General features: G+C 43.7%; 2 protein-coding genes and 2 long non-coding RNA genes across 6 annotated transcripts; 2 read left to right on the forward strand and 2 right to left on the reverse strand.

Annotated features, from left to right (window-relative positions):
* Nucleotides 1-1,245: 1,245 nt before the first annotated feature.
* Nucleotides 1,246-6,430, reverse strand: LOC111836655 (uncharacterized). Its single transcript, XR_002836464.1, has 3 exons — nt 6,380-6,430; nt 2,223-2,297; nt 1,246-1,366 (listed from the first exon to the last, which is right to left on the reverse strand). It is a non-coding gene; the product is annotated as an uncharacterized lncRNA (long non-coding RNA).
* On the forward strand, nt 3,489-9,841 carry fam131aa (family with sequence similarity 131 member Aa). 3 transcript variants are annotated; one of them, XM_023798125.2, is made up of 5 exons: nt 3,489-3,764; nt 7,343-7,436; nt 7,769-7,951; nt 8,508-8,645; nt 8,759-9,841. In XM_023798125.2, the coding sequence occupies exons 1-5, from the start codon at nt 3,729-3,731 to the stop codon at nt 9,073-9,075; spliced, it is 768 nt and encodes a 255-aa protein (XP_023653893.2). In that variant the 5' UTR covers nt 3,489-3,728; the 3' UTR covers nt 9,076-9,841. The 3 variants fall into 3 exon arrangements, with proteins under 3 accessions (XP_023653893.2, XP_023653894.2, XP_023653892.2); XM_023798126.2 differs by lacking the exon at nt 3,489-3,764 and adding an exon at nt 6,137-6,381; XM_023798124.2 differs by lacking the exon at nt 3,489-3,764 and adding an exon at nt 6,515-6,656.
* Nucleotides 9,842-11,236: 1,395 nt separating this feature from the next.
* thpo (thrombopoietin) lies at nt 11,237-13,010 on the forward strand. The gene is made up of 5 exons (XM_072704043.1): nt 11,237-11,421; nt 11,701-11,831; nt 12,043-12,129; nt 12,368-12,532; nt 12,797-13,010. Exons 1-5 carry the CDS (start codon nt 11,415-11,417, stop codon nt 12,956-12,958), a joined length of 552 nt encoding a protein of 183 aa, XP_072560144.1. The 5' UTR covers nt 11,237-11,414; the 3' UTR covers nt 12,959-13,010.
* Nucleotides 11,494-12,572, reverse strand: LOC140581450 (uncharacterized). Its single transcript, XR_011984514.1, has 3 exons — nt 12,521-12,572; nt 11,939-12,088; nt 11,494-11,826 (listed from the first exon to the last, which is right to left on the reverse strand). It is a non-coding gene; the product is annotated as an uncharacterized lncRNA (long non-coding RNA).
* Nucleotides 13,011-14,244: the final 1,234 nt, after the last annotated feature.

The raw sequence follows: 14,244 nt of genomic DNA on the forward strand, positions 1-14,244 counted from the left end.
GTTACGTAAAATTCTGTAGGAAAATGGTACTGAGTACAGCATATGGTTTGACACAAATGAATGTTATCAGTAACATTCTCTTATATGTCGCGATTGTCCCCATCGCAGTTTCACTACATCACGGGGTCGGTATAAGAACTTAAATGGGGAGTTTTTGGGAGTTGTGCAAGAGCTGCAGATGACACAAAAAGTTTAGAAATTCATAAATGCGCATATATATATATATATTTATATATATATATATATATATACACACACACACACACTGCTGGATTAGATGTTTGAAAGGCCAAACATCCAGTTTGCCGCATTGCCAGTCCCGAGTTATAGCCCTCCAACCGGTGTGGGGAATGTCTTCTTTGGACTGGTCAGCACTGCACCAGCAAGACTTCCGTGTTTGGTGTGTACAAGGCTTTCACAATGGGACCTCTGCATAGACCCCCCGATATCCATCAGTGCCATGGTGACTGGCTAGTCAGCACTGTGGTGGAGCTCCCAGTACTGGGATGCAGGTATGGTGCCAAACGGCCCCAGCACTACTGATCCTAGCTGGGTCTTCATCCACACCTTGTCTACAACATCAGAGATCCTCCTGAGTACTAAACAGAGTCTTTCCCATGGATTATAAGGTTTTGGGCAACATCGCCTTTTCACCTTGGGCTAAGCACACATGTCCTCTCTCCTTGGATCTCTCGCCCCTTGCCATGCACATCATATTCCTGCTTCTTTCAGGCCCCAGTCCATCCATGCTGTCGAGGCAGCCCTGTAGGAGACGGACATACTTGAGACTTGGTGGCCCAGGGCTATCCAAAAATCAAACCTACTGTCATGCAAAGCTCTCTCCCCCACATAAGAGCTGTGGAGGTATAGCCCATAGTCACTTGCACCGTTTGTCCAATATGCAAACAAAATGGGTAAGTGTTTGTCCCAGTGCCGCTGATGGTCTCCTTCTAGGATGCTGATGGGGTCACCAATGTCCTATTAAATCTTTCCACCAGCCCAACACTGTGGGCATAGTGGTAGTGTCCTCGTCTCTTTACTCGGCTGCCTACAGATTTTCCTGAAGATCTAACCCTCAAAACTGTGCCCCTGGTCATTGTAGAGCTCCTCGGGGATTCCAAACATTCCAGAGAATCAGGAAGTTGTACTGCCTTAGCAATGCCTTTGCTGCTGGCCACAAAAGAGCAAGCTCTACCTACCCCATTGCTTCCAATGGATCACTGGACCCAGGTCAACATCTTCTTCCTGTAGTTGCTTCAGCTCCTCCTTTGTCACAACCTCCATTTATTGAGTAGAATGCAGAGCCTTGATCTATCCCCGAGGTGAACTCTGTCATCTAACTGGGCACAGTGCCTGCACGCTCCATCTGCAGAGGGTAATGAAATTTGTGTAAAGCCTCAATCCATTGATCGACCTGCCTTTCTGGTTCCCTATAATATTGAATAGTCAATGAAGGGAGGTGTGAAGAGTCACAGAGCCAGCACCACTGCTAGCAGCTCCCAACGTGTCACGCTGTAGTTGTTCTCTTGACAGCACAGGGTCCTGCTGAAGTAGGCTACCACATAGTCTGGAATGCAGGGCAGGAGAATGGAATGCAGAGCAGGAGAATGGAATGCAGAGCAGGAGAATGGAATACAGAGCAGGAGAATGGAATGCAGCACAGGAGAATGGAATACAGAGCAGGAGAATGGAATACAGAGCAGGAGAATGGAATGCAGGGCAGGAGAATGGAATACAGAGCAGGAGAATGGAATGCAGAGCAGGGTTGGGAATACACAGGATGGGAGCCTTAACTAGGTAACTAGTTAACTAGTATTGGGGTGGAGGACAGTTTAAAAAAAATACTGCCTCGACACCTGTGTGTTGTAACAGAGTGACGAACAACTTATTTATTGTGTACAATGTGAGTTATTTTCTGATGTCTAGGACTCAATTACTGTGTGTGGGGGGGAATTGTGGCCAGTATCTACAGCTTAATAAATTGTTCATAAAGTATAAGGATTTGTCTCTATCTCAATAAGTCGTGTTTTGCTTCTCCTACAGATCCCACCAGACCGGGCCAGTCAATTCAATCTGCAACACAGGCTAAAAGATTTTTTCCTGTCGGTCAATAGGGGGCGCCGACTTCAATTTGCCTCAGACAACCGGTGCCGGCAGTGATGCTCGCCACATTGGCTAGGACTGGTACTGCCCCCAAAGCAGATAAAAAACGTGACGCCAACCTTCCTGACTGCCTAAGAGTATTTGCCTCCCGAAGTGGTGGTAAGGGTTTACATGTGCTGCATCGCTAAAAGCACCTGAAATACAAGAATATCACAACAAAGTAAGAAAATAAGTGTTCAACACAAGTAATAGATACTCGTAATAACATTGACTGTTATACTCCCAGCATGCTTTTCAATAGGCCTACCAGGAAGATATGAACCAAAAGACCAGTTGGGTGCTGTCCATCAGCTGAAAGAGGGAAGCAGGTCGATAGGCACTTCTCTTTATTAAAACAGCCCCCCCCTCCGATAACTAGAACAAATTCACGAGTCCAACCATCAAGACGGACAAACTCCTCCAAGAGTTATGGTTTACGTATAATGAAAAGCTTCAGCTTATATACTGGACAAGTCTGCATAAACGAACGGATCTCCTTGGGAATCTAACTTGATCAGAGAGTACAGAAGAGCAGAGCCGGCCACCCTATAGGAGATCTAGGCAATCGCCAAGGGTGCCATTTCATTAGGGGGAGCAAAAAAGAGAAAAAAAATAAAGAAAAAAACCTCTGGTTGCTTTCTGCGATATTGCAGTTATTTACACAAGTTTTAATATTTCACTACTTTTCTTGTCAAACAGATGCAAACTAGCTAGTTAACAGGGATGGGAGCAAACAATCCTTGGCGAGTCTGAGTCAAGTCTCGAGTCACAACATTGTATGTCCGAGTCAAGTCTCAAGTCACGTGCCCTCAAGTCCAAGTCCAGTCCATGTCAGTTTCTTTGGTTAAACTTGCTGCAGCAAAATCCCGCCACACTACATTGTAGGTTAAGTCCTTCATAGGTAGAGGAAGGTTGAGAACAGTGTATCCACTCTGTCACACCTGTCCTCACACAGATTTTACATCCATGTATATGCAGGGAGTGATGCATCTTTCCAACAAACTATCTCAGGATACCTTGATTTCAGCCAGATGAAAATGCAGACAGTAGCGAATTAATATGCACTGAAATTATAAAATTAATGTTATGGTAGCCAGAGGGATAACTATAACCTCAAGTTAACCTAAGTCATAGGGTCCAAGTCGGGTCCAAGTCTTTCCATCAGTTAAGCAGAGTCCAGATCCATGTCATGAAATTTGTGACTTGAGTCTGAGCCAAGTTGCGAGTCAGAGCGATATCTGAGGATACCATGTACAACGTTTTTAATGCAAATGAATTGACTAAATTTGTTTTTTGCTACTCTGGAGAGGGGCGCTCAGCAGCATCTCACCTAGGGCGCCAGAACACCAAGGGCCGACTGCAGAAGAGCATATCACGCCGGTATCTCCTGTAGCTTTAAGAAAAACGTCTGACTTTAAGCTGGGTGTTCAAACTGGTGACACTGCCACCGGGGAGTCTGTAGATCGGTGGAGGTCGGGCACCAGCAAACCAAGGGAATATAAAATCGCCTTATAAGACACCTGGAGTATGACTAAGGGGGTTAGGGTAAATTCACTATACAACCCGGACCCGTCTTCGTAGCAAATATGCTGTTGACTGCGTTGACTGATTTTAATTCCAAGGTAAGCCAGCGCTCGTTATTATTAACGTGGAAACGTCTTCTTTTAATTTCCTGCGTGCGTTTATTATCATCATAGTGTGGTAAGAGTATATTTGAAGCGTTCGAATATAAATCAATGTCGTAATGCACCTGTTTCGTGCGACGGCGGACCAATGACTCTTTGTCTATTGACGTGCAGCCGCGAATTTGCCTTTGACAGGAGACAGACTTCTGTGGCTCAATTTTGCCTTCATTTACGGATGATTTTTGTATGCTACTAAGGTTTTAGTGCTGATGGTAAGATGGGTATTCTTGTAAGAGCATATCTGCATTAAATTATAGCTAAAAGAATAATGACCCCAGTCACACTGTGTTATTGGTAAACAGCGGGTTGCTCCGCAGCGTCGCGTCTTCGCCTCTGCCTTCGCTATTAATACAAAATCAATGCCGTGATGCACCTGTTTCTGGACATAAAGTGCATCAAGATTCAGGAATCTATTGAACAAATGATCACAACAACGATCCACAGGTAAAGGTTAGAGTCCAAACAAAATTTCGAAAAATGCGATTCTAAGTAATATTACGGGATATGTATTTTATTCTTACTTGTGCTTTATTTGCAGCAAAAATGATAAATTAAACATATGCGTTGATCTACCTGATGAAGTATAAAATAGCGGGGTTTTGGGTTTATGTATGTCAGAACGTACAAACAATTAGGCTTATGCTCAACTACTTTGGTAGAAATTCACTGGGCTCACGATTTTTTTGCACTTTTTATCTATATATTTATATTGTATTAATCTTTAAATCCATTCTGATTTAAAACCTGCACACGAAACTGGGATGTTTAATGTCGCCCTTTTAAGAGCACCAGATGTTACTGTACACACAGCAAGATAGACAAGCTCAACAGGGCATGTCAGCCCCGAAATCTTTAGTAAATAATGAAATGCTTGACATATACACTGCTTACAGCCAGAAATACAACACTATTAGATGGGTTAACCCTATGTGATGACGTAGATTAATTGTTCAGCAGTGTTACCCCCGCGGCCGTATAGCATAGTGCTGTGTAGCATTGCTAAGTGACTCTCAAATTTGATCATTTCTATGTGACACACAATCCTGACTAGAATAGCCCAAATTCACAGTTATGCATGACGCTCCCCCTTCTCTCATAATGTGAGAAAAGACATTATATACAGACATATTTCCACTCATCATAACGGACTGCCTGTTGCGTGTGACGTGGAGCTAAGGATTCTCTACCTGACCCCCATATTCATGGGACGCATGCCGACATGCCTTTCATCCATTTGCCACTAGAGGGCGTGCAGTACTTGAAGATGAATTTGACCCAGTTTTCAGGTCCCTAAGGGTATCTGCTTGGAGCTTTTTAACCAGAAAAACTTACCGATGCTTCGCTTTTCCACACTTCACAAAGAGGTGGTTGTACGACTGCATCTGCCGAATTGTCTGCATTACTTGAACGTTAACTTTCACATAACCTAGAAAAGGTCATCTTTTTAGATAACACCATAGATGCATGGTCTAGTCTGTCTGTCAGTTGTACTATTTTACCACTGTGAGTGAGTTTGCTCTTCTCTGAGGTACATATCAAACTCACCCAGTCACTGGTCAGATCATAATAAGCCTGATTACTCTGGTAATGGTAATAAACTACAGCTTTACCTTGGAAATGGACACAGGCTTTGATTACCATTACTGTAACTGACATTGGCACAGGACTGTAGCCCAGCTACAAATGCCTAGTCTGATTCCCAACACAAATCCTGAAACAGAACCACTGTCTATAAGGGCCCCTGCCAACCTTCGTGAAACACCTGGACCCGATTTGTGAGGAACAAAAGAAACAAAAGAATATAATATATAAAATACTACTTAATACTACAAAATAATAGTTTAATCTCAAATAACTTCTCCAATGACACATTTGGAGAATGTATAGTCCAATCAAAATCTATGGAGCACATTTACTAAGACCCCTGGGTACTATTTTACAAATAAAATCCTAACATCCTACATTTTGATCTTCATTTCAAGGTTCGTGTATTTAATAGGCACCTTCAGGGATCCCGGGGGTGTAGAACAAGGTCGAACACTTTTAAAATGCACTGTCAGCCATCAGCTTATTAAGAGGTAGAGACAGCAGACAAATGATTACTGACATCTACAGATCAGAGCCAGAAAAACCACAAACCTCTAAATTCTGCACAACTGTGCCTTGCCACTTACCAGACAAGAGGGGGAATTGACACAGACTGTCATTAACACAGACTGAAACCTGAATAAAATGTGCCTGTATTTCAAGGATAAGGGATTTAAAACCTTGACATTCATAGTCACAAAAGAATAAAAGTGAATTGGAGAAACATCTCAGGTGAATGTGGTTGTTCCTGCCAGCGTAGTGATGACTGAACGCTATGGTGAAACAGGCTCACCGGCTGGCAGGGTCTTTAGCTCATTACAGCCAAATCACTGCGCGGTTTAGCGACTTTAACATCTGCTGATGATGTTCTTGGCTGCCGCTTCCTAGCATTTAGCGAGTTCGTCACCACAGCAGCACAGGTGCCTCAGCCCAGATTTCCACGGCGAGACGAGAGCACGAGTTACCGGTAAGCGACGGTGAGAGGCCAGTCTTTCACGCGACATCATCTGCGTATATCGTCGGGTAGCCTAGGAGAAATAATTCCATGGTGACCAGTTGCTATAGAAACGCACCTTTCCCAGTGGAAAGTTGGTAGATGCACAGTCAGGCACAGGGGCTAGAAAATGAAACAGGCGCAGCCAGCAACCCAGTATGTCGGTTAAAGAGATGGTGATCTGCGGCGGCTTGTTCCTCTGGAGTCGGCTTGTCCCCGGCAGATTGAGCAGCGTTGCTGTGGAAGAGGCCAGTTTGCTACAGCTTTTCTATAATAAATAAAACTAGGTCTTGTTATTTTGCGTTGATGTCGGATGGGCAGGGGCATGTCTGCCTCTTTCCATTCAGTTTTGCAGTTAAGCTTTTCCTGCCGTCAACTTGTCTATTGTCTGAACTGAGGGAGTGTAAAAGTGTTAGGAAGCTGCTATGATCCTCTGTTGTACTGAGACAGGTTGGTATGGATGTTATTTTGGATTTAAAGTGAGCCCCATTTTGCACCTGTGGAGTTCTGCCGCAGACTGTGTAGAGAGTTAGCAGATCTGCTGACAGGCCTGGTGGATGAGCAGCTTTTAGGGATCATGCTGAATCAGAACGGCTTTGTATTTTTGGAGTGCAGCTGAGGGGGCTGGACCATCCCCTGCCTCCCCGGCAGGTGTTCCTACGTGAGCAGACAGCAGACTTTCTGGCAGGGGGAACCGTGAGCAAGGGTCCCTGGAGCAAAGCCAGCAGAGATGATATTTTACCCAGAATTTGTAGCATCACACGCGGCTACTGGATGATGCAAAAGCCCATATCTGGACTGGAATGCCTGGGTCGAACAGACGGATGACCTTGTCTGCCTTAATATGAATTGGGAGTCTCACTTGTGGACTTACTGAGGTCGGCCTGTCGGCCTTGGTGACGCGCCAGTAACTGAATGCTTGTGCTGTTTGCAGGTAAATGCTGTGGACGGTGTGGAAATGCTGCCAAAGCCCAGAAAAGCCCTGACCATCCACGAGATAGCAGCACTGGCCTGGTCGTCGCTCTACGGTACACACACGAGTGCCGACTGGCAGAAAAATGTGTACCGCCCTGGTGCAGCTTTGTTCCCGAAAATAAAAACAGCATTAATGTACCCCCAATGGTACAAACATGCTCCTCACAGTCTATTTATGTACCTTAAATTAGACTAAAAGGTACAATTACCTACAACTGGGGTACATTTGGCCCCAGTGACAAGTAATTGTACCTTTAAAGGTTACACATTTTTTTCTGACAGTGTCTTTGACTTTCACAACACCGCAGATACCAATTGTTTTGTGCCCACTCTGCTAATGGCACAAAACAAGGCTAATGTTGTGCTGTACCGGCCAAACCCACAGGTATCTCCCAGGTGGTGAAGGAGCACGTGACCAAGCCCACTGCCATGGCACAGGGCCGGGTGGCCCATCTGATCGAGTGGAAGGGCTGGTGCAAGCCTGTGGAGCCTTTCAGCACACTGGAGACTCACCTGACTTCCTACCGCCACCTCAGTGAGGGAGAGCAGGAAGCACGCTTTGCTGCAGGTGGGCTATCTATGTGTGAGGCAGTCTGGGTCTCTGTGTATCTGTCTATGAGCCTGAATCTTTATGTGAGTCCCTGTTTGTGTGAGTCAGTGTCTATGAGTCAATGTCTGTCAAAGAGTCTACGACTGCGAGGCAGGGTCTGTGTATGAGTCTGGGTCTCTGTGTATCTGTCTATGAGCCTGAATCTTTATGTGAGTCCCTGTTTGTGTGAGTCCTTGTTTGAATGAGTGCCTATGAGTCAATGTCTGTCAAAGAGTCTATGACTGCGAGTCATGGTCTTTGTGTGAGTCTGCGTCTGTGTGTTTCTGTGTGGATGTGTGTGTGCATGAGAGAGAGAGTCAGTGTCTGTCTATGAGCCTGTATCTTTGTGTGTCCCTGTCTTTCAAAGTGTTTGTGTGTGATTCGGTGTCTGTGTGTATCTGTCTATGCGCCTGAATCTCTGTGTGAATCAGTTTTCGTCAATGAGATTGTCTGTGAGTCAGTGTCTGTGTGAGAATCTGCGTGCGTGTGTCTGTGTGTGTACACGTGTGTTCAGGTCGGTGCTCATGCTCCTCAGGGGTAGCTGAGCAGTTCGCCATCGCTGAGGCTAAGCTGCAAGCCTGGTCTTCCGTGGATGATGAGGACCCCAATGAAGACTTGCATGAGGAAGGCTTCTCCCCTGAAGATGAGCTTCCACAAAATATCCAGGTTGAAGGTATGCACTCACCTGTGTTTAGTCTGGGGAGTCAAAAATTCAGTTTCCTCAGTCTTCATGTACCTCTGTCATGCTCTCCGCTGATGACCAGGTGGACTCTGTTCTCTCTACAGGCCCAGCCCCATCGGAGAGCCCACTAAGCACCCATTGTTCCAGATTCCACAGCTTTGAGGTTCAGCTGCAGGGCCACACCCCTGAGACCCCCCCCTCGCCCACCTTACCTGCATATTTTGCATCTGAAATCCTGGCCGCACTGCAGGGAGCTTGCGACCCTTCCAGTCCAGCTGATGAAGACTCTTCTTCTTCTTCCTCGCCTTTTGAGTCGTTGATAGAGACTGAATATCTCCCGGAACATGATGGAAGCAGAAAGATATCTGATATGAGCTTGTTTGAGGTGATTCCCCTGGAAGAGAAAGTGGAAGAGGGGTGATGTCATCTCTGATTCGTCTCTCTTCACCAGGTGTTCAGTTAACTGGTGATTCCTTGCTCAGCTTAATGTAACATTCCCTCTCTGGTATTTAGCAGAACCCTTAACAATTCACACGCATCCAGGCTGCAGTCTCAACATGGTCTCACCCCAACCTTAATCCCAGCTCAACATATCCATGACCAGATTCCTCTTGCTATCTCTGTTTAGCATCCTTACAATCCATCCACGCACGTGTGGAGGTTTGTGCGGATGAGAATGACCCGCCTAGGAGACAGAACACCAACGTGCTTCTCCCACAAGTGACCTGGCTTGGAGTTGAGTTTTTATTTCTGTATATTCTGAACACCCTCGGCTTAATGCTCCACTCCTGAGAGATGCTGTTGTGTGGAATCTCTTCCCCCATGCCGGAAGGATACCAGTCCCAGTATGATGCACTGGGAGACTTACCAGCCTGCTGAAATGTTCTTACAGACCAGGTTACATCTTTCTCGAGTATTTCTCTACAGAGATCTACTTTTATTGCACTAGTTTTCTACCATTAAAATGTTGTTCTGGTAATTATTATGCCTTTGATTTTCATTCTGGTGGCATATTATGTGATGGATGACAGGAATTTGTTTTTCTAAAATGATGAATGTCATCGAAGGCAAGACCTTTTGAGGTGTAATACGTATGGAAAGAATTTTGGAACTGTAGATGAAATAATCATGAAAAAAACAGAATATTGTGTATTTGTGTTAATACAGTAAAGTTGTACCATCATTCACCCGTCTGGTTTTGATCTCCACTTAAACGTGTGCTGGGGATGTAGCTGGCTGTGGGTATCAGCTGGTCAATCAGACAGTCAACAGATCAATCAAACGGTCAATCAGTCTATAAGCCTGTCAAACAATTACTCATTTAATAATGAAATCAATCAGTCAAAAAGTCACTGAATCAGTCAGGCTGTCTTTTGCTGTGTGGATTTCCAGTGAGGATTATTTCGGCTCCCTACTGCCTCTTGTTCAAAACTGCACCAGGCCGCTGGTGTGGATTCGTGCTAAGGAGCGGAGGAGAAGACGTGCAGCTGAATGATAACTGCATAAGCCTGTCAGGTGGGTCATGATGTCAGCAGACACTAAATACGGCAGCTGGCAAAGCTTTAGCTTGGACTGAGACAATGTTCCTCAAGTAAATATTGATATAATCAAATCAGGCAAGTTACTGAAAAGTTCAAGGGACTTAACCCATGACTTAACTAAAAAAGTAGATAGGTAGATCAATATACGTATATGTATGTGTGTAAATTATATATATATAATTTATCCTAAGACTTTTGTATATAAGTCGAATATGTTCCACAGAGAAAATTTACATGGACTCGATTTTCCAGTGTCCTGTAACCGCTTGTCCTATTAGATACAGTATATGTATATATGTGTGTGTATATATATATAGACACACACACACACACCTATATAAAATTAAATGCACAGATTTTCACTGTTCAGATAAATTTTACAGAAAAGCCCCCAAGGATTTCTTAGATAGGGTGAAGGTCATTATGTGGGTTTGAACTTCTTTCCTATTACCGTAAATTTGGTCAAAGCGGGAGTTAACCCTGTATGCGCAATTCTGGGAAAGAGTCCAGGATTTAATGGAATGTGTCCCTGCATAGTCAATCTACGTGGATAACAGGATGTCCAGAGGTAGAATATTAACCCAGGCTAAAGAGTGAATGTTTATTAGCTGCTTTCATACAGTTTAATACTGTTTGGATCAGCACTGAAGAATCATGAAATCTCTTGATTACATGTGGCTTTGCAAGTGCTCTTTAAAAAGTATGATTCATATATGATTTTTATTTTCGCAGAAATAGATGTGCAGGGAAAGCCAGTGGTAGACAAAACTGGGAGAGGAGCTTGAGAAGGACTGGGAGGGTCTACGTGGGATTCACTGGAAGACCCAGAACAACACATTTAAAAGAATGGCACAAGAAAAGCACAAACGACCAAATCCCACAGGCATGGCAGTGTGGAATGGACCTGAGCAGTGACTAAAGAACTGCTAGAAGCACTGTAGTAGAACAGTGTAGAAGAGATCCGTGTCTGACGAACCTTTCATTTAAAATTGACTTTTTTGGACTTCATGTGTCATCTTGGTCATCTTGTGAACATATCAATTACAGCCAAATTGACTTGGTTGATCAGAGTCAGAATCAGAATCTCAAGGCTGGTGGAAATTTCAGGTGGCACAGCTTGCTATTGTTGGAGACATCATGATAGCAGACAACTAACAGCTGGCATAAAGAAGACAGAAAATAAATACAAGACACAAGATACACATCAGAGAGGAGTTAAATGCAAGGTATAAAAGCAGTATTTTATGCATAGTTTGACATTCATCTACTGGTTTCTAAAAATGACTAGGCTGGTGTTTTTGAGGAGTGAACAGATGAGAGACTACTGTGCTGGACAGATGCTGCGTTATCACAGTTTGCTATCCGCTGCCCACTGTGGAGCAATAGCATGGAGCATTGTTTGGTAAAGTCACTGCGGTGCAGTGATCAGCATCAATCAGTGGGCAGTGCGGTCAGTACGGAACTTCACCTGTTCTATAAAGACACCATTTCTGTTTTTTTCTCAGGACCCATATTTCTGCTGATCTTCCTGGCTGCTGGTGAGGTGGGGAACATTCAGGCAAGACCAATCGATTTTGTGTGCGATGATCATGCTCGGAGAGACATGAACACATTGAAGAAACTGGAGGCTGCTATGGTGAAAAAACAAGAGTTGTATTAATGCATGGTAGATTTACGTTGCATAATACAAGAAATTCAATCCTCTATTTCGACACTATCCTCGAATGTTGTTGGTTTCTCTACCTGCCTGATTCCCTGGCTTTCGTACGTCTTCATGTCATCTGCCTGTCTGCATGTTTGATTGGGTTACTGTCCTTCTGCGTGTTCCCTTGCCTGTGTACATCTAGAGCGTCTGCAGTTCATCAGCCTCACTTCCATCTCCTATCCAGTTGCCTTGTGTTAAGATCCATAAAGCATCCTGGGATAAGAAATCAGTGAGTTATAAAATACCCCTCTCTGCCCTCTTCCATACAACCCCCCCCCCCCCACACACACACACACACCTGATGGCAAGCAACCAGCCCCACCTAAACAAAGTCAAACTAAAGGTGCACTTATATTTCCAAAGAAACCCTGAATTGATAAATAGACCTTGTGGTTTTAATATGGATGGAAATTATTCCAGTGACAGATGACGCAAATATGTTAATCTGCATTTTGTGTTTTGCCTAGATGCAGGAGAAAACAGGGGAGGTCCAGTCTGCCCTGGAGATGCTAGGTCAAGATGTAAGAGCGACAATGACTGTTAGTCAGCCCGGGTGTCAGCTGTCACTGCTGCAACAACTGGAGCACAGTGTTTCCAATTACCTGCATGTAGTGACTCACCTGGAGATCACAGTAAGAGACACTCGGTGTGTCTAGAAAGGAGCACAGTGTTTCAGTGCATCTGTGGGAGATAAACCATAGTGTCAGCGTGCCTAAATAAAACACAATAGTAATTTGCCAATCATTTATTTTATTTTTTTTAACCATATGAAAGCCCATCAGTTTAGTACGTCTGGTCTACAAGATATAAATCACACACATCAGTATCTTAAGTAGATAAATGTACTTGATATGTAATTGTTACATACATATATTGACTTTGTCTCTGGTTTCCAGGGTGAAGTGGGGAAACAGTACTTTTTTTGCCCAAGCGAGCGCACTCACAACATGGGTTTAGTCCTGCGGAATTTTGGGAGGCTGCTCTCAGGCAAGCTGGAGTGGCTTGTAGCAGAGCTGAAGGACAGGTGTCAGGTGGAAAGGCCAACTACCAACATTTGACTTCTGGCTCCACACTGAGGATCAGAAAGGCCACATGCCCTAGACTGTGAGAATACCGGGAGAGAAGCCTTTTCGTCATGGCACCATTTGCACTAAATGTCGTTTTAATGCCCTCTACTGGACAATGTAAAAATTAGAAACATTAAAAAAAATCAAAATGTCAGTGTTGCAGTCACTTGGACGAAGCAATGCATGCGTACATAAAATTAAGTAATTCTCTTTCAAAAATATTTAAAGCATTTGGATTTAAACTCAATATAATACAATTTCAACTGAAAATGTATATTCAAGGATGTCTGCCCTTCAGGTTTCCTCAGATTCTAATCCAAACATGACATTCTAACTGGCTTCAAGTCATGACCAATTATAGCTTCAGACCAGACAGAACTTCATAATTAAATAACCACGTGGTTTTCTTATCGTCAGAGCATATAGTGCTTACATGCAAATACCTGAGCCTGTGTGCATTTTCCCCTTTTTGGCACTGCCAAAGAGCAAGAAAATGGCAAAATGCCGAAGGAAAACAAAAACAGTAAAAGTATCACATATGGTAGAATACATACCAATTGAGCAAAAATATTTACCATCACAGAAGTCAACTCATAACCTTTGTAACAAGTCATGCTCACTCCTAGCACAAAAAGCTGTTCTTAATAGTGATGATACTAAACACTTGCTGTGAGAAACAAAAGGCAGCAGCAAGAATTGTACGGAAGCGCAATTGATATATTCAACAATAAATCTTAGTACAGAGACATGTTATGCACGATTTCGTCGGCCAGAAGCACAAGTTGAAGACAGAAAACACCAACCGGCTGAACCAAGCAACCAACATAGTAATACAGATCCCTGGCTTTTTTGTGTGTTACAAAGATGGTGTCCATATAATCTGTGTCAGGGAGGACACTTTGAACTGCTTCAGTTTTATAAAACTTACTTTAAAACTGAAAGGCTTACTGACCTTGCACTCAGTTTTTTTCTCCTATGTTAAACTACGGAGTTTTATTTTGCACAATCCATATGTCTCCTTTTTTATTTAATATAAAATTTTACTACTGTTACCTTAATCTGTTGTACCTCATTAAATAAGTTTCTTTGACTCTTTGTTAAGTGCTTTGGGGCAACAATGTTGGGAAAGATGCTATACAAACTGAATCAAATTGGATGTCATGCAGCATGGTGGCTCAGGTAGTAGACGGGAGGGGGGGGGGGTTCTCAAAAGCATTGTTTCGCCCATAATTTACCTATTGTAACCATGCAGCTGAATGGTTCCAACTATGTACAGT

This window comes from Paramormyrops kingsleyae, chromosome 21 (assembly GCF_048594095.1).
Source record: "Paramormyrops kingsleyae isolate MSU_618 chromosome 21, PKINGS_0.4, whole genome shotgun sequence".
NCBI classification, from domain to species: Eukaryota; Metazoa; Chordata; class Actinopteri; order Osteoglossiformes; family Mormyridae; genus Paramormyrops; species Paramormyrops kingsleyae.

Excerpts from the sequence above, each read along its gene's own strand:
- thpo (XM_072704043.1), top strand. Across the intron at positions 11,832-12,042 it reads AGAAACTGGAGGCTGCTATG|AGCGTCTGCAGTTCATCAGC; the intron begins GTGAAAAAACAA and ends GTGTACATCTAG. Across the intron at positions 12,533-12,796 it reads TGACTCACCTGGAGATCACA|GGTGAAGTGGGGAAACAGTA; the intron begins GTAAGAGACACT and ends TCTGGTTTCCAG.
- fam131aa (XM_023798124.2), top strand. The coding sequence starts at position 6,567 with ATGTCGGTTAAAGAGATGGTGATCTGCGGCGGCTTGTTCCTCTGGAGT. Across the intron at positions 7,437-7,768 it reads GGCCTGGTCGTCGCTCTACG|GTATCTCCCAGGTGGTGAAG; the intron begins GTACACACACGA and ends CCAAACCCACAG. Across the intron at positions 8,646-8,758 it reads ACAAAATATCCAGGTTGAAG|GCCCAGCCCCATCGGAGAGC; the intron begins GTATGCACTCAC and ends TTCTCTCTACAG.